Source organism: Phallusia mammillata, chromosome 1, assembly GCF_965637545.1.
Source record: "Phallusia mammillata chromosome 1, kaPhaMamm4.hap1.1, whole genome shotgun sequence".
NCBI lineage: Eukaryota > Metazoa > Chordata > Ascidiacea > Phlebobranchia > Ascidiidae > Phallusia > Phallusia mammillata.
In genome coordinates, this window is record NC_137252.1 from 18,568,432 (window position 1) to 18,590,547 (window position 22,116).

The following is a 22,116-nucleotide window of genomic DNA, read 5'->3' on the forward strand; positions in this document are numbered from 1 at the left end:
TTATACTGTGATTCACTACTTCATAGGAAAATGGTGTTAAATTTCATAAATACATGTAAGGACTTAATGCAATCAAGAAAATCTTAAAACAATGACTAACAAGTACAATAAATGGGCTTAAAAAGAAATGTTAAGTGAGTGTCGTAAATTAACAACAATACAAATACCACTTTGCAAGTGCTGTTAACGTTTTATTTCTGTAGTTAATTATTATTATTTTTTTATATTATCTACAATATCATGTAGCGCCAGTACAAAAGTACATTGAAAATAAGCTCATGGAAATTTCTGGTGAAAAGCATAAAATACTAATTAGAAAACACTATCAGATATCAATAAAAATTTACTGTAATGAGCGACATCAATAAGGCACACAAATGATGTTGGTATTGCATTCAATACTTTGTTACAAAGACAAATTATTACAAACAGAAAACAAATAAATGTTAGTTTAGCGTCGACTTTTCACAACTATCTGATATGATTTGGGTTGCAATGTACCCCCACTAACATATTTTTCATCCAATTTTAAAACACCGGGTGGAGGTTGAAGTTTAAAATGTTGCAACATTGTCACAAAGAAAAGGAACAGTTCCTGTTTGGCAATGTTCATTCCCAAACATATGCGAAGGCCTGCAAAATGGTTTGATTTAACAACATATTATTATTTTGTAAAAGTCATTTACTATAGTAGTTATAACCTCCTCCAAATGGCATAAAAGCAGGTCTTGTTCCAACTTTACCATCTGCATCCAGAAAGTTTGTGGGGTCAAATTGGTTTGGATTTTTCCAATGCTTAGGTGAATAGTGTATGGAATGATAACAAGGCACAATACAAGTGCCTTTTGGCAAATTATAACCTCCTAGTTTTACAGCCTTATTGGTTGAATGTAAAACACCTGTATGTCAATTTTCAGTAAGTATTGATCCTAAAAATATATTGCTTTTGTACCAACCAATTGGGGCAATGTTAGCTTTTCTTTGGACTTCCATAATAGTGGCTTCAGTAAATGGCATTTTCAGTCTGTCTTCATAGCAAGGCCACTTGTCAAAACCCAAAACTTCATCAATTTCCGCATGAATTTTTTCTGTACAAATAGTATAGAGTTTAATAAGTGGTAAAAATCTATCTTAAATCTAAAACAGCCTATTACAATATATAAGCTATTGCTGCCAGGCATAGTATCAAGTTTAAAGAGATCTTCTGGCAAATGTGATTTTATTCCGACGTTTCGACGAGCCTATTACAAGATATCAATTGTTTAAACTGGCTGAACTTTGTAACCTCAAAATAAAATGTAAAGGATCAAATAACACCCTCTGTGTTAAAAATCAGATACAAATTCAAGTTTTTTGGATACGAACTAGTGATGCACTGAACTCCGCCAAAAAGGTTTAGGCTGAAACTGAGTCTAAACCTTCCTGAATCTATGGATGTTTTAAACTTTGTGTTGTTGATACATGTTAAACTTAATTATGACAAACCATAATCAATTTCATGACACGGAAGCTTTCTAAACTTATAATATTTTGCAGACACTGTGGCTCGATTTTTATAAATCCAACAGTTAGTTAATTTATGATGTTTCGAATTGGGGAAAATGAAAGTTTAGGCACTAATTACATGCAATCAAAAAGTTTAGTTTTAGAAAAATTTTCCAAAACATTTCATCCAAATGAAGCTTCGTTGCATCTCTAGTACAAAACCATTGGCAAATTTCCATACCTTGAATGTCTGGATTGTTAACAACATAAAGTACTGCCCATTTTAATGTGGTTGTTGTTGTCTCAGTGCCAGCTTGAAAGAAGTCCAAGACAGTCTTTCGTAAGTCTTAAATAGTTACTGTTTTTTAAAAAACTGATGTAAACGAACATAACATAACAAACCAGATTCTGAAAAAAGTTTTGATGATTGTGATGACATTTCCTCCAAATAAAAATCAATGAAGTCTCTGGGATGATTTTGATCTCTTGTTTTTTTGTGATATTCTATTTCACTACCTATAAAAGCTTCCAGCTCCCTGTCATATATAATAAATATTTTGTTTAATAATTTAATTGGTAAGAGTTTTACTACTAATTTCACATTTTTATAAGTTAAGTGTGCGAAGCTTTTACCTCATTAAAAATCAACTTGTGCCTTACATAGCCACCCAACACAGCAACCATTACCTGCAACAGTATTGAATAGCCTTCCCTGCTTTTGGAAGCCAAATCTTGTGCAAATATGGAATAAATGAAACAATAGTAAAGGCTACACCAAAAACCTGTTCTACTTCCTTAAAAAACTCGTTGTTGCAGTGAATGAGCCACTTAAATTTTTCATCACCATAGGAATATCTAATATAAAAAATAAATTAAAAAACGAGCTCAAGCATATTGGTCCAAACCTATGAGAACGAAGGGCCACATTTGCATTCATTAAATACTTGACAGGTGTAAAAGAGATTTTTGTTTGTATCAAAAGACTAACATTTCTAATTGACTTGATGTTTTGAGACCTAAATGCTATTACCACAGAGCACACTTTCTAGCTCTCAATTACAAGATGTTTGCAACAACAACAAAAAAACATGCTGATGTCATCATAAGGCCCTTTTGTTGTCCTACAGATACATTTTAACCTGTAATTGATGATGATCAGAGTATTACTACTACAATAGATTGGATAAATGTTTGCATGAAGTGTTTGTGTGTTGCAAGTAGCCTCATGATAATGTGTTGACCATCCTGGGGTAAACTATCAAACACAAAAGTGCCTCACAATTTATACCTATTTCCAAATGTGTAATATGCAAGAACATTCAAAACTGCACAGTCAAATGTAGAAGTTAGGTCCACTGTTTGATTTGCTTCACTCATATTTTCAATACTCTCAACAAATTCAGGCAATTCCTGAACAATAATCTTATCAAAATTTTTATTTCCAATCCCCAAATGTCTAAATACAGAATGAAATAGCTTTCTTTGAGCCACTAATCTTGGCCCATGCTGACCAACAACCACACCTGTAACAATGACAAATTCAAGTGTAACCTAATTGATAAACTTTTTAAAAGGTTGTACCTTCAAGGTTTGGACCTCTTGTCAACTCATACATCAGCAATTTCGGTCTTCCTGAATATGGTTTAGGGTTTTCATTCATAACCTGAAAAAGAATGATTTTTTTCTTTAGTACAACCACAATGTTGCATCAGTATAGTGGTCATTCTTTCTACTAGGTCTGAATTATTTACTACATACAGATGTATCTGGTCAATCACATTAACAGTTGGCTAAGCCTTTTATGTGAGTATCGAAAACATTCATTATTCTAAATTTTACATAACAGGTACACATTGATACCAGAAAAGCTAACTGACACTTGTTTGCTAAAATTGCTGATTCGCTTAAATTTGTATTATTATACCAAGTCATTATCGTGGTCACCAGCCAACTTGACTGGTCCAGCAACGCTTCCCCCGCAAGTATTTGTTATCTAATGTGCAAAGCTGACAATTAAAGCACTCTCTCTCACCCAAAAAGGTGGACAAACTAATGGTACACAATCAATAACAGTAAAGACCCACACTTATCTGTACATGGAGATTGATAACCTGTTAGTTGACCACCACATAACATCCCACAAAGACAGACTTTACATCTATCACATTTTTCATATTTTGATAAAGCACATTTTTTAAAAACAAAAGCCTATTTTTTACCTCAGCAAACAAATCATATCCACAAATACAAACAAAGTTCATATTCTTGAGTTTAACACTGAATATATTTCCATAGATTGCAGCCATCTTTTCAATCTCTGAAAACAATAACAAAACTTTCATCACATTTTGCTAAAAAATACAAATGACTTACTTTTGTTAAAGTTTGGACCAATAAGATGAAAACTTCCAATAAAAGGCAAGCCCACTGGACCAGGAGGAAAGTTCTTGGGTTTTGTCATAGTAGTAATTGCAAAATAGAGCAGCAAGCAAAATGCTCCCAATATTAACCAAACTAACATGATAATGAGTCAAGAAATCTACACAACTCTTTAAACTGAATAGGGCATGATTTAGTTGCATTGTATATGGTTATAACAGTGAAAAAGCAAATAAACAAAACAACAAAAATGAAAAGAATGTCAACAAATGATATTCATGTGGTTGGAATAAAGTACTTGGTAATGTAGCAAAACTTTTACAAAGCAACATCTCGAAAAAAGCGCACCAAAACTAGCATAGGCTGTACAATAAATTGCAATTTTGACAACAAGCATACACAAAAAGTAATATGCAGTATGTGGACAAAACTGCAATAAGCATATATATATAGGGAACGCACTAGTGAATTATGAAAGATATTTCAAAAATCAATGTTGGTATCATCAGTGTATTAATGCAGAAAAGAACTTTGACAATTTATCAGACATATGTTTCATGTTTACTGTAAACGGCTCACTATGGTGATGAATAAAACTGGTGACAGTTGTGAAAGAATTAAACATTGTAACACTAACATATTTTTCAACCAATTTGTAAATACCAGTTCAGGTAGAAGATTTAAAATAATACAAATAACATTTTCAGAGAATGTTGATGTCTAACTACACAAACTTGTTTAATTTTTTTTTTGTGTGTGTGTTTAATTTAGTCTTCTAATGACAGATAAATAGCCCAATAAGAAGTTACATACGATTTTGCATTATAACCTCATATTTTTTAGGCTGCAACGTACCACCAAAAACATAATTTTCATCAAGCTGAAGAATACCAGGTGGCGGCAGCAGTTTAAAATGTTGCAACATCACCACAAAAAACAAAAATAACTCTTGCTTGGCAATGTTTAACCCAAGACATATTCGAAGGCCTAAAATAAAAAAATAATGTTTTTTATACATTTTTAATAAAAGTTCATTACTAACCTCCCCCAAATGGCATAAATGCAGGTCTTGTTCCGACTTTACCATCTGCGTCCAAGAAATTTGTGGGATCAAACTGATGCGGATTTTTCCAGTGTTCAGGTGAGTTATGGATAGAATTATAATCTGCCATAATACAAGTGCCCTTTGGCAAGTCATAACCTCCAAGTTTTACAGCTTCACTTGTTGCATGTAAAAGACCTATTGGTATAGAAGAAACATAATTTTAACTGCAAATGGTGCCACTTACGCTCATTTTAATACTCAATGCTAGTGATGGGACGATACCAGGTTTTGAAGCGAGTACCGATACCGAGTACGAGTACCACATGTATATAACTTCGGTACCGAGTACGATTACCGAGTACTTAAGTACAGTGTTGTACTTAGTTGTACATCACCTGCTAATTTATCTGCCATGGCCGGCGTACAGGCGTGCACACACACATGCAGAAAAAAGTAATCTCCATATGATAGCGAAAAAAATACCTAACCTGGCGGAACTTTTTCCCAAATTTGTGCTGTCCGAAGCATATATTGGCACAAAGTTTTCAGTGTTCTTATAGCGTAAATCGGCCTTTGGTACTCGCACGTTGGTATCGAGAACTGAGACAAAATATTTCGATACCGAGTACGAGTATCGATACTACTGAAATCGTTCGATACCATCGATACCGAGTACCGGGTACCCGTCCCATCACTACTCAATGCCCAACAACAACTTACCAATAGGAGCAATATTGGCTTTTCTCTGCACTTCCAAAATTGTTGCTTCAGTATAAGGCATTTTTAGTCTGTCTTCATATGTTGGCCATTTATTGGATGCCAAAACATCATCAATTTCAAGTTGTACTTTTTCTGATATCAGTACATGGAATTGCATACACTAGTATGTAGGTGGTGGTAAATTGCATTTGCGATTAACACCTTTGCTAATCAGTTTTGGCCAATACTGTGTATGTACATAACAAACAAAATACCTTGCATTTCAGGATTGTTAACCATATAAAGTACTGCCCATTTTAAAGTAGTTGATGTTGTTTCTGTGCCAGCTTGAAAGAAGTCCATAATAGTCATTTTTAAACCTGAACAAACATACAACACATAGTGTTTCATAAAATATTTTGAACAAAAACTTGTTCAAAGATTCACAGATTTAGTTTCTCAACATAATTATGAACCCAATGGGGCATTTTAGCTTTTAGTTTATTGCAACGGTCTCATAAGTTTAATTCACACTAAGACAATGATCTGTAAGGTAACTAGAAGGCTGGCTTAGCACATTTTGTTGTTGCATTTACACTGTAACCTATTTTAAAACATTATTATATATTTCCTATGCTTATTTTGTATTGGGTCCCATTTTAGCTATCATCTTTCAAAACCTATTTCACAGCCTTTTTCAAAGAAAAGAAGGAGTAAATAGTGGCATAATAGGGTAAAACAAAAAATGGACACCTAAGAATAGCAAATCCTACAAGCTGTCCAATTTTCATTCAATTCGAACATTGTTAAAAGGGTCACCCATTTTAGGGATTAGTTGGTTAAGTTGTGGTGCTACAGGGCAAAACATAACATGGATTTAGAATGTTCAACAAACTTTGCAAATTTCATATAATTAGGACGTTTTTTAAAAGTTCATTTATTTTCGGGGGCTAGTTGAGTAAAAGTTGTGGCTACAAGGTAAAACACATCAATCGAAACCTACAAATACCATAGTCCACATGCTACTATCTGAAACCTCAATGACTCAATCAATAGTCCTGCAAAATTTCTACCCAATCTGCCAATAGCCACTAGAGGTATTTTGAACAACAACTGTTAATGTTTCTGATGTCATAGGGCTGTTTACAACCCCCCAACTGTCATGGCGCAAAAAGTCACAAACGAGTAACATACAACTGGTTGCCCTTGTAACACTATTGCGCCACAAAAATGTTTCGTTTGTGGTGCCCAGTAACATACAAATATGTTTTACACTTTGGGGCCATGTGGGTTAAATGTTAAGGCTACAGGGTTAAACACAACAATCGACACCTACAAAGGGGAAAAAATACCCATTTTAGGGCTAGCGGGGTAAATACTGGGTTTACCAACAAAACAAAGTGGAATGCACATCTACATAACTATATCTACCATGTGTGGAAATTTTACCCAAATCCATCAAACATTTAATGGAAAAAAGAGTCGGACAAACTTTGGAAAGAAACTTGAAGGGTGGCTTAGCACATATTGCCCTTGCATATACACTATAACCTATTTGAAAACATTGATATATTTCCTATGCTTATTTTGTATTGGGTCCCATATTAGCCATCGTCTTTTATAACTTGAGTCGTTTCTGCAGGCAAAAACTCATGGGTCCCCACACATGCAAAGTTAAAAATAATGCAATTCAAGAGATAACCATGAGAAAGTCGGGTGTTGTAAGGTAAAACACAGTGATCGGCACTGGGCTTAAATAATAATACTATGTAGAATACAAACTATAAAATTAGATTCACCCCAGATATTGTTTGAAGTATGTCCTATTTAACGTTTTAAAAAACTGACCCATTTTAGGGGGCTAGTAGGGCAACTAATTGGGTTCGACAGACAAACTAAAAAATATATAAAAACCACAATGATTCAATCAATAGTACTGCAAAATTTCAGCCCAATCCGCCAATGTTTAAAATTTTGCCCACTGGAGGTGTTTTGAGCAACAACCGTTAACAAGACGGACGGCAATTTCGAGGCCACGTCGTCGCCGCATAGGAGTCTGCCCATGTCAAAATGGCTGCAGACCTAATCGATTCGTTTGACAACACTGCATAACACAACACACATTGTGGCTTTGCAGCACTATGATCATTGATAGAAGTGAATCCCAATTCTAAAAATGTTTCAATCGCCATGTGCAGTAAAGTAAAGTTGGAAGCCTATTGTCGCCTTGATGTGGTAACAGTTGGTTCTGTTTAATGTACAACGTGGTCGAGTGAGGTGACTTTACTACTACATTAAGTAAATTCGTTTGTGTTTACTTAATGCAGTAAGAGTTTGTTTGGTCAGCATTGAATCAGCATAGCATGACCCATTTTTTGACCCCGCGTGACCCATTTTTTGACCCCGCGTGACCCATGTTTGGGTCGCGACCCATACTTTGAGAACCACTGCTTTAGGGGCTTGTGGGGAAAATTCTAGGACTACAGGGTTGAACACAACAATCGACACCTATAAATGGCATACTATACAAGAAATCCAAATTTCAGCTAATTCTGACACTGTTCAAAAACTCACCCATTTTAGGGGGCTAGCGGGGTAAATACTGGGGTTATCAACAAAAAAAGTGGGATGCACATCTACATGAATATATCTACCATCTTTGTAAATTTCAGCCAAATCCATCAAACATTTGATGGCAAAACGAGTCGGACAAACTTTGGGTAAAAACACCCATTTTAGGGGGCGAGCGGGGTAAATACTGGGGTTATCAACAAAAACAAAGTGGGATGCACATCTACATAACTATATCTACCACCTGTGTAAATTTCAGCCAAATCCATCAAACATTTGATGGCAAAACCAGTCGGACAAACTTCCGGGAAAAAATACCCATTTTAGGGGGCGAGCGGGGTAAATACTGGGGTTATCAACAAAAACAAAGTGGGATGCACATCTACATAACTATATCTACCATCTGTGTAAATTTCATCCAAATGGAAAATGAGTCGGACAAACTTTGGTAAAGAAAAAAACAAAAATAAAAGAAACAATTTGAGTAAAATCAATTAAGGGGACCCATAATTACCAGTTTCCGAAAAATGGCTCAATTTTTGTGTTGTCATTTCAATAAGGTAGTAATCCATAATATCTCTGGGATTTTTAGGATCCAAAGTTGTTTTGTGATATTCAATTTCACTTGAAATAAAATCTTCAATTTCTCTAAATTAGCAAAGGAGGCAAAGCCCAATATAGTTAAATAAAGTTAAAGCTCCTAAAAATTAATAATGTGATCAGGGAGCATACAGTGGATGTTGTTATATTACATGCAGTCAGTACCACAACAAACTTTTACATTTTCAAAATTTTCTAAACTTGTTTAATTTACAAAAAACATTTGTGTATAAGGCATACTTGCAACAATCAAGAGCTGCCCTGTATTTCTTCGGTAACCACAACTTGTGCAAATACGGTACAAATGACACAAGGATAAAAGAAATAGACACGGCATTTACAATCAGCCTAAAAAATTTATTGTTAAGATGCAGCAACCTTTTGAACTTTTCATCTCCATAAGAATATCTGCAAAAATGTACTGCAATAAACAAAAAATTTGCTGCAACCCAAAATGTGTTCTACATATTGACAATTGATATATTGGTCCTACTAAGAATTTGACTTACCAACATTATTGTTTTTGCAAGAAAAAATGAATATGTCATTTTGCAAGTGCACAAGCGAATTGGTAATGGTATTTATATGGTTTAATTATTAATAGATTCTAAACAACAAATTGTGGAACATTGCGCCCCAACTTAAAAAAGTGCACTTAAATGCAGCAATTGTAAACCTAAATTTAAAAAGGTTTAAAACATGCCTTTTTTGCATTAATAGGAATAACAAACTGATGTTAGATGGTAAAAACAAAAAAGGAGACCCTAATTATGCTTTACAATGCGAAAAAATACGATATTTGAGACATTTAATATTTAGAATGGTAGCGAAGAAATGGGTACAACCGACTTGTTGAGGATATCCATGTTAAGTTTGACTGGATTGTATACCTCATGAAGGAACACATCATAAGCTTTATACACTGACCAAGTGGTTACAATGCTGAACTTAAACACACAAATTTAACATTGACAGATTAAACTAGAAAAGGTGGCTTTCTAATATACTTAAAAAGCATTACCACAACTTTTAAAAAGTTTTGTCATTATTCTTTTTACACTAACATTGTTACATAATTGCAAAAACAGTAAAAAAAATGCAAAAAATACTTTCAATTTATTCTCTTGCTTTGACGTTGATATTGTCGTCCAAGGTCAGTTTTTAAACATAAATTTTCCTACAAAGCCTTAATAGTTGTATTACAGATACTATATATTAAAAAGCCATTTGCTACAGAGTATACATAAGAAATTGTTTTTTACTTAACTTTGTTTCTCAAAACGAGTACCATTAACCTGTAGTAACCTCTCACGGTGCATGCGCCAAACAACCATTTAATGACCTTTTGATACTGTTTTCAAAAGCATGCAGTCCTTAGTGTTTAACAATACCATTTTGCCTAATTTATACATGACTTAAGTACCGATTCTTGAATTGATTTTTCAAAACTAAAGACGATACAGTATGACAAAAAATCGTTCTTAATTGTGTTTGTAATACCAACAAGTTGACCTTTAGTGACCCATGGTCATGCGGCGGCCAATCTGATGCGAGAATTTAAAGACCATTTATCACAACTTTCGAAATAGTCAAGTTTATTTTGTCATCTTTATGTTAATCAACAAAGTTTTGCTTGACATATTCAAAACCAAAGCATGTTTATCGAGTTCAAATCACATTGTAGGTGTCCTTCGGCAAATCTGAAAATGCGCTTGATAACTTAACAAAAAGACATGCTGTTGCTGCACAAACACAGATTAATTCTAATTACCAAAACGACTGTCTCATAAAATGTCTGTCTGTATGTCAAACTAAGCCCTCCCGCTCTGCCGCCCTAATCGTAAACCAGTGAGTTACTCCCTTGCTACTTCTATCTGACTCACAATGTATATAAAGGTAACACTGGGCAACAAAAAAATATTTTTTTACTGGTGTCTGTAATGTTTTAACTGATTTTGACTAATTCTAGTGCCCTGATTTCAAAAATGCAATCGGTTTATCTGTATCACGTCTAGATTTCCTGGTATGGTACATCCACGTTTGAAAAACAATCTATATGTGTACACTATAGTGAAACTGGTTTTGAGTATTTTATTTGGAATTAACGTTATTGCAAGAACAAAATTTCGAATTTAATTTTAAATGTAACAGGTGGACACTCCTAACAAACAAAATTCAACACAAAAAATGTTTCAAATTTGTAAGTTATCAGGTATAGGCCTACACATGTACTTTGGTAACTTTCGGTGACTGGCACCAATATCATCCCGTTTAATTGACCAACAGTAATTAGCCAGGACCACATTATTCCCTCTTCCCTGATACGTTTTGTTTTACTGATATTCTTTTGGAACCTTTCAGCTTAATTCTCATCATTTATATCCCCTACGTTTTAAGGGAAGTGTAGCTTTATACTCATTTTGTTACCAAATTTTTCAGACCGCTTAATAACTTAGTTTTGTACTCTTTCTTATAATTTAATACTGTTAAAAATACTGTTTTTGTCCATTACTGCAATATTCCAATCAACATTAGGTAAGTGGAGCCCATTGCTTGTCCTAAACCCCTAAAGCCACATCGAAGTGTGCAAGATATGCACATTTGATACAGATCTTTTTCTTTCTTTTTAGTTGTGTTGTATGGTTAGTCACCAGTAATGTAGCATAAAACATCTTGGTAATTCATACAACACCTTATAGATGACCTAGCCACTATTAATTTTAGTTTTACCATCTTGCTTTACTAGTCTGAAAATCACTCCATAAAACACGTATAGTTTAAAGTTATCGCTAGCCTGCACCAACCATTTTTAGACAGAGCATAAGCATAGAACGCATATTCATGCTATGAAACTGACTGCACTGTAGGAAATTGATGTGTATAATGTAACAAAACTTTAACAAACACATAAAAGCATGATTTTAAAGTCATTGAATCAATGTAGGCATAAATTTTGATATTGTAAATAACTTAAAAAGTTGATCTGATTGAAGAAAACCGTAATGATTTTTGAAATCAGCACCCTAAAATTATTCAATATCAGTTTTAACATTAAAGACACCAAAAATTGTGTTGGCCAGTGTAATCATTTGGCTGATTAAAGCAAAAAAAATCTTTATAATACCATACATTGCAACAACCAACAAAGCATGAAACTCCTAGATTATGTACTTTAGTCAGTACAACCATTTTAAAAAGTTTACGTTTGGGGGGGGGGCCTGTGGGTGAACTGTTGGGTCATTCGGGGTCAAACTTCTGGAGGACCAAATTTGGATTAATAACTAACATCTGTTTAAATTTGAAGCACACTTTCTTGACCAAACCACCGTTACAAACCAGCATTAGACAAAAACAAAGAAAAAAAATACGGACAAAAACAATATGGGCCTTCATGGAAGGGGACCCATAATTCATTAGCACACAGTCATTTTTAATCACTAAAAAAATCTCGACAATTAAAAAAGATATATTCCTACCGGTTTCCAAAAATAAAATATGCAAGCACATTAAGTACTGCATATTCAAACATCTCTGATGGATCCACTGTTAGCTTTTCCTGCATGTGATTTTTCATTTTCTCAATAAAATAAGGCAATTCTTCTATAATTATTCTGCCAAAGTTTTTGTCACTGTGTCCCATGTTTCGAATGAATGTGTGAAACAATTTTCGATGTGCAGCCCATTTCGGTCCATAATTAGCTACTACTATGCCTGTTACAATAAAAAACACACCTGTCAAAACAAAACAACAACAAAAAATTAAACAAAACACCTTCCAGGTTTGGTCCTCGTGTCAACTTTTGTGACAGCAAACTCATTCTCGATGAAAATGGCTTAGGATGATCCACCATAACCTTTACATAAAAAAAAGCTTAATAGCAACTTAAATAGACTTAGTTAAACAATAACTGTACCTCCTTTATTAGATCATATCCAGTAATGCACACCACATTGTAATGTTTTAATTTAACACTAAACATTGTTCCATAGGTTTCAACCATCTTGTGTATATCTAAAAGCAGATGCAAAAAGTTTATTTATTTAAAATGTTTTCATTTTTTTAATGTTAAGATACTACCTGAAATTCTTGGATAAACATAGTGAAAACTACCAAAGAAAGGTACTCCTAGTGGCCCAGGTGGAAAGTTTCTTGGTCTCCACATGCTTATCAGTGCATAATATAAAATCAACAAACATATACAACAAACAAAAATTTCAGTGAGCATTTTTCTTACTAAAATTGCTGCTTACAGGTAAAAAGTAAATAGTTAGGAAAACTTCAAGTATTTCATTTGGCAGTAAAACAATTCTTGTGTTGTCAAACTAACACAGTAGTAGAAAAACATGCAAGAAACTTTGTTAGCTAGGCAGAATGAAATGTTTAGCAACATTGTAGGTAGAACAGAATGAAACATCACCAATAACAATACAAAAAAATTGTGTATATAAAGGATTTTGACAATTTCGTCACAAAAACGGAGTACACAAGATAATGAAAATTGAAACAAAAGTTTTATAAGTAACAGCTCCTAAAACCAACAGTAAAGCAACCCAGCACAAATTGTACAATGAATTGCAATTTAGGTAAGTACTGTTCACACTGTGTCACGAGAAAACAAATTGGTCTATGTATGACATTTTTAATATAACCAAAGTGTATATGCAAAATGTACATATATGTTAAAAGCTAAAGATCATATTTGCATTCAAAAAATTGAGCACATGAAAGGTTGGTGCAGTGGTGTCAAACCTATTGATCAATATACACCACTTTTAATAAACTTTTAATAATAACTCTATGCAGTGCAAGAATTTTTTTAAACTGAGACAATGTTCCAAGATTTCACCCATGTTGAGGAGATAGTCAGATATTAGGTGGTGCTTTCCAGTGAAACAAAACACTTTAACCGCTAACCTGATGACAAGCATGGTCATTAATGAATCATAAGCCATTCCCAAATTTTTAACCAATCAATCACACTGGTTCCCCTAGTGCAGGGGTTCCCAAACTTTTTTGGTCTGTGGCCCAAATGTCTATTTAATAGCGATTCGTGGCCCACCACGTGCTGTAAATTTGGGCACAAACAAAAAAATAACTCAAAAACAGGCGAAATTATCCAGCAATTTATTTTTAATGAGATACATGCTCCTGAAATTTGGCTACAAGATTCAGAATTCTTTGCAAAAATTATGTTTTTCAAAACAAAGCGCATAACATCTACAGTATTACAAAACAGTAGAATCTATTCAAATGACTCTGTGGCCCATTGAAAATGTCTTGGTGGCCCACTACTAGGCCATGGCCCACAGTTTTGGAACCACTGCCCTAGTGCAGTGGTTCTCAAACTGTGGCACACATACCACTAGTGGTATGCCGGAACTTTTCAGGTGGTAGATTTCTGTGATACCTAATTTAAGTCTGATCTAAAAATGCAACTCAACTGACCCAACTGGCCAGCCCAGGTTTGGGCATGTTTTGACATTCTTTTGAGATTGCTAAATATGCTAGCCAGGTTAAGAAAATGAGCCTATTTATTGGTCTATCCACCCAAACAAGGTTTAGGACTTTAGGTGGTACGTATCGATAAAAAAGTTGTAAGGTGGTACGCAATCCGGTAAAGATTGAGAACCACTGTCCTAGTAGAAATGGAGTGTCTAGCAGTGTCTAATGCCATTTTGACAGATATTGTAGGCTAAATGTATCACTGAATGGAAGAAGCGAGTGTCAAATTTTATGAATGAATCTCAAATTTTAGGAATGAATCTCAAATATTATACATACAAGAAAGACCCTATGTTCCACTGTTTAAAAATTTAGCATGTACAAGTTGTACTTCTGACCTAAAGAACCTGAAAACGAACATTTAGGAATGAAAGTTGACAAAGTTTAAAGTGCTCATTCTTGACCAAATGAGTAGAACAAATCGGCAGTTGACAGAAAAAAGGTTCAGGAAAAGTGACACATATATAGCAACTAATTGTATGTGCTAAAATGATGTTGACAAATAGTTCTACAAGGTAATGTGTAAAGAAGTATTTAAACATTAGTAAGAAATGCTGGTAAATAGATTCTGGGAATCATTCCCTGTTCTATTACCATTGTTGCAATAATTTCTACCTTTTATTATTTATATCACTAGTTTGGGAATCTTTATTTGCAGGTTAAAATCCTCTGACAATCTCATAAATTTTATGACAATCTTATTAAGAACAAATCAATCTTAAGCTATTGCTGCCAGGCATAATATCAAGTTTATGGAGATTTTCTGGCGACTGTATTTAAAATACAATTACCAACTTGCTATCCATTAGTGCATAACACTATATGTAGCTTACAATTGAGTAAATACCACATTTTTTAAGAAAAACAGCAGTCAATCAACATTTATATACTTTTGCATCTGTCCTCTAATAGTATATTGTATTCTTTTGGATGAAGAGTTCCACCATTTACATATTGTTCATCCAATTTCAAAATACCGGTTGGAGGTAAAAGTTTAAAATGCTGCAGCATGGCAGCAAAAAATAAAAACAATTCTTGCTTGGCAATATTCATGCCCAAACATATTCGAAGCCCTAAAAAGTTAAAAAATCTTTGTTCAAAGATTGTATGCATTTTATAAATATTTTACACAATCAACACTTACCACCACCAAAAGGCATAAATGCAGGTCTTGTCCCAACTTTTCCATTTAAATCCAAAAAGTTTTCAGGGTCGAACTGATTTGGGTTTTTCCAGTGTTTTTGAGAGTAGTGAATGGAGTGATACAATGGTATAATGCATGTATCCTTAGGTAAGTCAAAACCACCCAATTTAACAGACTCACTAGTGGAATGAAGAACACCTATGTAAAGAGTTTGCATCATTTGACTTAGTTGTGTGACTAACACTATAAATAAAAATTGCATGGCATTGTGGAAATGAAAAATACAACAAGCTTATCCCGTAAACCAGGGCTTTTTAAACTGTGGGTCGTGACCCCCTGAAATATAAATTTGAGGTCCAAAATGTCATGCGTTATTATGTCATTGTCACAATAAATGGTGTATGTGCATAAATTTATTGTACAAACATCATTCACGAGTATAGGCTATACCCATCAAGGGGTCACATAGAAATTTATTTTCTTAAATGGGGAGAGCAAAACAGTTTGAGAAACCCTGCAGTAAACAACTACAGGCCATCTGATATATATGAAAAAAAGGTCTCTTGTAAATTGGCATACTAGTTCAAGCATTTTTGCCACATTTTTACAGGCTGAATATGCAATACATACCAATACAATACTTTAAAAAAATTACTGCATTTAGCTGCAAGCAAATGCAAACTAGTTTTAATGTAAAATAACAAACAAACCAATTGGGGCTATATTTGCTTTTCTTTGCACTTCCAGTATAGTTGCTTCAGTGTAAGGCATCTTTAGCCTGTCTTCATATGTTGGTAATTTGTGTAACCCTAAAACCTTGTCAATTTCTTGTTGAACTCTTTCTGTAATATTTAGCAAATGTAAAGTTCATCACCAACAATAAATTAGAAAGGAGTATTTTGTATAGCCAACTTTAAGATACTACACCCTAATTCACATCCACCATTGCAACAGATATACATTTAATACCTAATTTGAAAAGAGTCACTTTCTTCATCCACCATAAAAATAACATACTATTTGTACAGGCTATGGGTCCCCAGGCATGTGTATTTGCAAATTAGAAAGCTATTTTTGGCAAAGGCTTAACAAATGAAAAAGTTACTGAGGAAAACAGTGTATCCCCATTCAAAAAAGACAACTCATAATATCAAAACACTTATTTTTTACATTGTTTTGGAATGGGTACTAAAGTCAGCATGTTGTTACTACAACAATATACTGTAACTGGTCGATGTTTATTGGTATTGTTTTTTTTTTGGTTCAAAACAGTAAAAAACTAGTTATCTGCATACACTAAGCCTTCTAACCCTTACACATAAATACCACATGTATGGCAAAGTAACTCTGGTCTATTGCAGGGGTGCACAATCTGTAATCGCAAGGAAATTATACAGTTAACAACAAAATGGTTGTACACCCCTAGTCTATTGTTTTACTATGATGGCACATCAATGTGACCATACCTACTGAATGGAGGTGTGGGTTCGAATCCCACGTCCGACACGACTCATTTAATTGTAGTCCCAAGTGTAGTGCAGATTAGAGTACAAGCGAGTTTTTATATTTGGCACAACCCTAGAAATATTATACAGCATAGAAACAATAATACAACATATCAGCAGCAAAATAATAATTTAATCTATCAAACAGGTTCGCAAAAATAAAAACAAATATAACCAGTATGTATCAGTTAGGGACGCATAAATATTTGCAGCAATGGTTATTAAACAGCCAAAAATGTCTACATCTTCACTGACATTTTTGTGTAAGTAAATAAAAGTTAGCAAAAATACATCAAACCTTGTATTTCAGGATTATTAACCATGTAAATTACAGCCCACTTCAAAGTTACAGATGTTGTTTCAGTTCCAGCTTGAAAGAAATCCATAATAGTCATTTTCAGGCCTAATTATCAGGTGTTAATTTAAATTTAAAGGTAAAGGCATGATATTCAACGTTTTGTTTGCTTAACCTTTGTCTGTAAAATGCTCAGATCTAGAATGTGACATTTCATTTAAATACATGTCAATAATATCCCTAGGATTTTTTGCATCTAAAGTGGATTTGTGGTATTCCACCTCACAAGAAATAAAGTCTTCAATTGCCCTAAAAACAAACATGTCTGCATTAACAGCAATTTTAACCGTGGAATAGTGCTAAGACTCTGGGCAAAATAATTACCTGCAACACTCTTTTAAATCTTTGGCTGCTTTGGGAAGCCATAAATTATGTAAGTGTGGAATTAAGGATACCAAAGTAACTGCAGGAGAATACACATTTTCCACTTTTTGAAAGAATTGTTTGTTGTGATTTAGTAACATTTTAAACTTATCATCCCCATAATTGTATCTGTAATACAAAAAAACATATTGAAATCATTTGTTTTGTAATCAAATCATGATTAATATGTGCACCTATTTCCGAATACATAACATGCAATAACATTGAGCGCAGCATATTCAAATGCAGATGTTGGATCAAAAGTGGACGTTAGTTTCAGTTGGTCTTGAATGTTTGCAACAAAATATGGAAGTTCTTGCTCAACTTTGCAAAACAATTTATCACCACAACCATGTTTTCTTAAAAATGCATGAAACAGCTTGCGATGCGCTGCCAGTTTAGCCCCATAGGGTGACACAACAATACCTGTAACACAGAGGGGAGGATAATATGTAAAAAAACAAGTAAATATTGTGAAACCCACTGGAATAAAAGCACAAAACTAGCACATTAGGTGCTGTCTCACTAAAAGCTAATGGTAAAAAAAATGTACAAAGATATTTTCCAACACTGCTTTTTTACACACTGTAAAAAAATTGGGAGTTATCTAAATGTAAATCATACACTTATAAAGAGATGTGCTTCACATAACATCAGCAATGTTTGCAATGTCTGTCAGGCATATTTACCATCCAACCCTGGCCCTCTCATCAGCTCATATAAAAACAACTTCGGTCTCATTGCAAAAGGTTTTGGGTTATCCACCATGTACTAAAATACAGAAAAAATGTTGTAAGTTCATAAACATGTGCAGTATACCAAATATTTCAATTGTCCTTACCTCTTTTATTAAGTCATAATCACAAAGACATACAAAGTTCATACTCTTGAGTTTAACACTAAATATTTTTCCATAAACATTTGCCATCTGCTGGATATCTGGTCAAAAAGAAAATTTAAATTTTTTTGAAAAACTTTTGACAAATAAAATCCTACTTTTATTAAAAGTTGGTGCAATGTAATGCAAACTTCCGACAAACGGAAGACCAACTGGCCCAGGAGGAAAGTTTTTAGGTCGCACCATGCTTATCAGAGCATGATACAAAAGAAATAAGGACACAGTCCCACAAGAAAGAAAGACAATCATCAGAAACATTTTGTTACAGTTAGATAAAAACCTAAATAAACAAACAACATAAAGTCAATGAAAAAATGTTGTTTTTACAAATTCAAGAATTAAAAATTGCATGCAACTAACAGAATGTGAATATGTATTGATTAGAAAAACTTGCAAGAAAACATAAACACTTGATTTTTTCCAAATAACTTCTTGCCAAATAAAAAAAACTGTAACATCCAAAAAAGTGTGTTCAAACCGTTGTTCATGCAAAGAAACAGAAAAGAAACAAAATAATGCAAGTTTAGAAAAAGGAAATTTTGCAGGCATAATATATATAATAAAACAACTGTGTCATAAATATTTGGATTTTGGAACTAGTCCGAAAGTAAACCAACAAAATTTCTAACTTTTTTGTTTAAGTTAGTGGTTTAAAAAGTATTTTCAGTACAGTAAAGTATATTTAGTACAGAAGTATTCTGGCAGTTTCAGGTACAAATCAATGCTTTGTTCAGGGCACTTTAGAAAAAGTTGGTGGTTTGAAGTAAAAAACGAACATTTTAAAAACGAACACCCTTCATAGAAGGGGACCCATAAATATAAAGTTTGTAAGTACAATATTACAACAATTGTACGTACAACTTCTGTTACCATGCTCTTGTTTTCTTTAGGGGACTTTAACTATACCAATTCTAGTAAACCAATAATTTTATAGGTTTGCTCAGTCACAATCCATTATAAATACCAGACAAAACCAATCTGTATACTCTACAACTTATTAATGAATTTCACATGCACCATATACAGCACAAGCACCTTATTACCTACATAGAAATGAATTCCTCTATTTTATATGGCAGTTGGTAAATATATAAAAAAAACACTTGTGTCCACATATCAGTGTAAATGTAAACTTCAGTTCTTTAAGTAAATAAAAAAATTGTACCAAAAAAATCAATTTTTTTATTGGGTTCATATCCATCATCACCTACATTTGGGTTAACTAGGAGGAAACAGTAAACATACAAACAGCTATCGTTACATGCGATTTTGCAACAGAATTTTATATTTTTGAGGATGGGAAGTAAGGCCGGGTATATAATCTTCATTTAGTTTTAAAATTCCTGGTGGAGGAAGAAGCCTAAACTGCTGCAACATCACTGTAAATAATAAAAATAGTTCTTTCTTAGCGATGTCCATTCCCAAACATCTTCGTAAGCCTGCAAAGAAACAAACATAATACAGACGAATCCGGTTAATCGCATCATCGATTTGCCAAGGGCATTTGATGCAATCCGGTTGCTATGTAAACAGTACACGCCGTTAACAAAAGTGCTTACTTTCACTTCCCCAGCTAAAACAAAGTTGCAGTGACGCTCAACTATGCAACGGAGCAGTATTTTCTCTCTTTTGTTGCCGAGAATTGAAAAAAATACTCTCAAGTCAAAACTAGATTTATTACTCTCAGCGCAATGCATGACGTCATGCTTCCTAACTGTCGCGGCTATGGTGCAATCGCCTAAGTGTGTTGAAGAAACAGTAGAAACGCACACATACACTCTTAACTGGCGCACACGCCGCAGTTCGCTTGATTTTTGCTTTCTCGTGCAGTCAGGTTTATTTGAAAAGATGTGTTGCATCGCATCGTAGCTAAGGGGCCCAGCATTTGAATTTGGGAACTTCCCTATGAAGACGGTTTATGACGTTTTAGTCTTGTTTGGGGTAGTTTCCCTTATAAATGTACTAGGCCTCCCGCTTAATATGCATGTAAAATGGCCTGTTGTTTCTAACCTATTTCGTATTCTAGTTCAAACCAACGCGTTAAGCGGCAAAGTGCTAGGTGCATATTTGTAAGCAAGCCCAAACCCGAAAGTACACAACCGAAACCTGGTCAAACTTACAACTTTGGCACATTCTACAGCGCAAGGGCGCTAGACCGAGCTGCATCAGTTTCTATTATAACCCCTTATCCTATTGACCAAAAAGAATAACTGATTTTAGCAAAACTTCAAAGACTCAGATTGTGGCGCTACTTTCCAGCTTACTCAGCAAAACTGCAGCTGCAGGACTAGCGTGACTGTCACGTGATCAACGTGTGATCGTTGCTTCAAAAATTTAAAGCAGCAACAGCTACTAGAGGAATAAATGCCTTTCTTAATTGGTGATCTACCTGATACGTTGCGCGAAGTCACGAATAGAAGACATAAAAAATGGCAATCATTGGCACGTTACCAATTACATGAATCGAAAGTGTGACTACTTGAGATCTAACATTTTTAACAACCATTACGTGTTTGGCGGGTCATGAACAATATAACAGAAATCATTTTTAAACATTTGTTTTACATTAAACATTGTTTAAATAGAAAATTTTGCAATCAGCGTCTTTGCCGGAACACCAGTTTCATAATTTTAACACGTCGAACTCTTTATTTAAACGCTTGTTATATCATTATTGGCGATTAGATAAGCCAATAAAAAGGATCAATGTGCACGGCTTTAAGATAACGACTCCTTGTTATCGCACATCGGTAAACTGAACGCCGATTTAATCTCCTAATAACTTTTACGAAATATTTTATGATCGCGACGTGTCATTTTCAACGTTGAAATTAGTTGCTTTATTTGGTGTAGAATGCAAACACGCATTTGCGTCTTTTTCGCGTACATTACCTCCGGAGGATTTTACTATCATATCGTCGTTTTTTATTGGAAAAACTCGGTCTGTTCGACTTTCACAGAGATCATCAATCCGGTTAATCGCATATTTCGTTGAAAATCGATGCAAATATCCGGTTTATGCGATAAACCGGTATGCGATTAACCGGACGATTTTCTTAACAAACGATGGGCGACGGTTTGGGATTTTTGATTGTGATGCAATTAAACGGATTATGCGATTACCCGGTATGCGATTAACCGGATTCATCTGTACTATTAATCTTACTGAGGAAATTGTTTAATGCACTTACCACCACCAAATAGCATAAAGGCAGGTCTCATCCCAACTGTCCCATCAGGATCTAGGAAGTTTTCAGGATCAAACTGATGAGGATTTTTCCAATATTCACTAGAGAAGTGAATGGAATGATAGCACGGCCATATACATGTTCCCTTTGGTAAGTTGTACTTTCCCAACTGTGTGCTTTCTGTAGTTGCATGAGCTAAACCTGAAAATAATTTATCTCAATTTGACTACTCAAAATATAGGCAAAATAAGGAAAATTTTGTTTACAGTTTCACTTGGAAACAAGTTTATGCAAGAAAATAATTCACACCAAAACTGGTGGGTTAAAGTTGTTTTATCAGTCAACCCATGGCACATGAGAAATGTGTGGTCTACATATTTG

The 22,116-nt window shown here is 34.2% G+C and overlaps 3 protein-coding genes across 4 annotated transcripts; all 3 read right to left on the reverse strand.

Annotated features, from left to right (window-relative positions):
• Window positions 1-178: 178 nt before the first annotated feature.
• LOC145204626 (uncharacterized) lies at window positions 179-13,024 on the reverse strand. The gene is made up of 20 exons (XM_080077247.1): window positions 12,858-13,024; window positions 12,694-12,791; window positions 12,552-12,633; window positions 12,256-12,490; window positions 9,020-9,187; window positions 8,694-8,827; window positions 5,884-5,988; window positions 5,630-5,761; window positions 4,907-5,104; window positions 4,678-4,851; window positions 3,859-4,017; window positions 3,705-3,802; window positions 3,067-3,148; window positions 2,774-3,008; window positions 2,173-2,340; window positions 1,888-2,021; window positions 1,727-1,831; window positions 957-1,088; window positions 702-899; window positions 179-633 (listed from the first exon to the last, which is right to left on the reverse strand). Exons 1-20 carry the CDS (start codon window positions 13,003-13,005, stop codon window positions 452-454), a joined length of 2,967 nt encoding a protein of 988 aa, XP_079933373.1. The 5' UTR covers window positions 13,006-13,024; the 3' UTR covers window positions 179-451.
• LOC145218358 (cytochrome P450 2B19-like) lies at window positions 13,024-18,846 on the reverse strand. 2 transcript variants are annotated; one of them, XM_080085773.1, is made up of 11 exons: window positions 18,646-18,846; window positions 18,491-18,588; window positions 18,339-18,420; window positions 17,844-18,075; window positions 17,611-17,778; window positions 17,402-17,535; window positions 17,230-17,334; window positions 16,137-16,268; window positions 15,427-15,624; window positions 15,173-15,355; window positions 13,024-13,694 (listed from the first exon to the last, which is right to left on the reverse strand). In XM_080085773.1, the coding sequence occupies exons 1-11, from the start codon at window positions 18,803-18,805 to the stop codon at window positions 13,690-13,692; spliced, it is 1,497 nt and encodes a 498-aa protein (XP_079941899.1). In that variant the 5' UTR covers window positions 18,806-18,846; the 3' UTR covers window positions 13,024-13,689. The 2 variants fall into 2 exon arrangements, with proteins under 2 accessions (XP_079941899.1, XP_079941891.1); XM_080085765.1 differs by lacking the exon at window positions 13,024-13,694 and having other exon boundaries at window positions 14,293-15,355.
• A 156-nt stretch (window positions 18,847-19,002) lies between these two features.
• On the reverse strand, window positions 19,003-22,084 carry LOC145204721 (vitamin D 25-hydroxylase-like). The gene is made up of 3 exons (XM_080077350.1): window positions 22,081-22,084; window positions 21,739-21,936; window positions 19,003-19,986 (listed from the first exon to the last, which is right to left on the reverse strand). The coding sequence occupies exons 1-3, from the start codon at window positions 22,082-22,084 to the stop codon at window positions 19,805-19,807; spliced, it is 384 nt and encodes a 127-aa protein (XP_079933476.1). The 3' UTR covers window positions 19,003-19,804.
• Window positions 22,085-22,116: the final 32 nt, after the last annotated feature.

Coding starts and splice junctions, on each gene's coding strand:
- LOC145204626 (XM_080077247.1), bottom strand. CDS start 13,005: ATGCTCACTGAAATTTTTGTTTGTTGTATATGTTTGTTGATTTTATAT. Junction 9,188..12,255: donor TATTTTATTTTTGGAAACCG/GTAGGAATATAT, acceptor ACATTTTTGCAG/ATATTCTTATGGAGATGAAA. Junction 1,089..1,726: donor TAACAATCCAGACATTCAAG/GTATGGAAATTT, acceptor CTATTTGTACAG/AAAAAATTCATGCGGAAATT.
- LOC145218358 (XM_080085765.1), bottom strand. CDS start 18,805: ATGTTTCTGATGATTGTCTTTCTTTCTTGTGGGACTGTGTCCTTATTT. Junction 17,779..17,843: donor TGTTATGTATTCGGAAATAG/GTGCACATATTA, acceptor TTTGTATTACAG/ATACAATTATGGGGATGATA. Junction 17,335..17,401: donor TGAGCATTTTACAGACAAAG/GTTAAGCAAACA, acceptor CCTGATAATTAG/GCCTGAAAATGACTATTATG.
- LOC145204721 (XM_080077350.1), bottom strand. Junction 19,987..21,738: donor CTTTATGCTATTTGGTGGTG/GTAAGTGCATTA, acceptor GTTTCTTTGCAG/GCTTACGAAGATGTTTGGGA.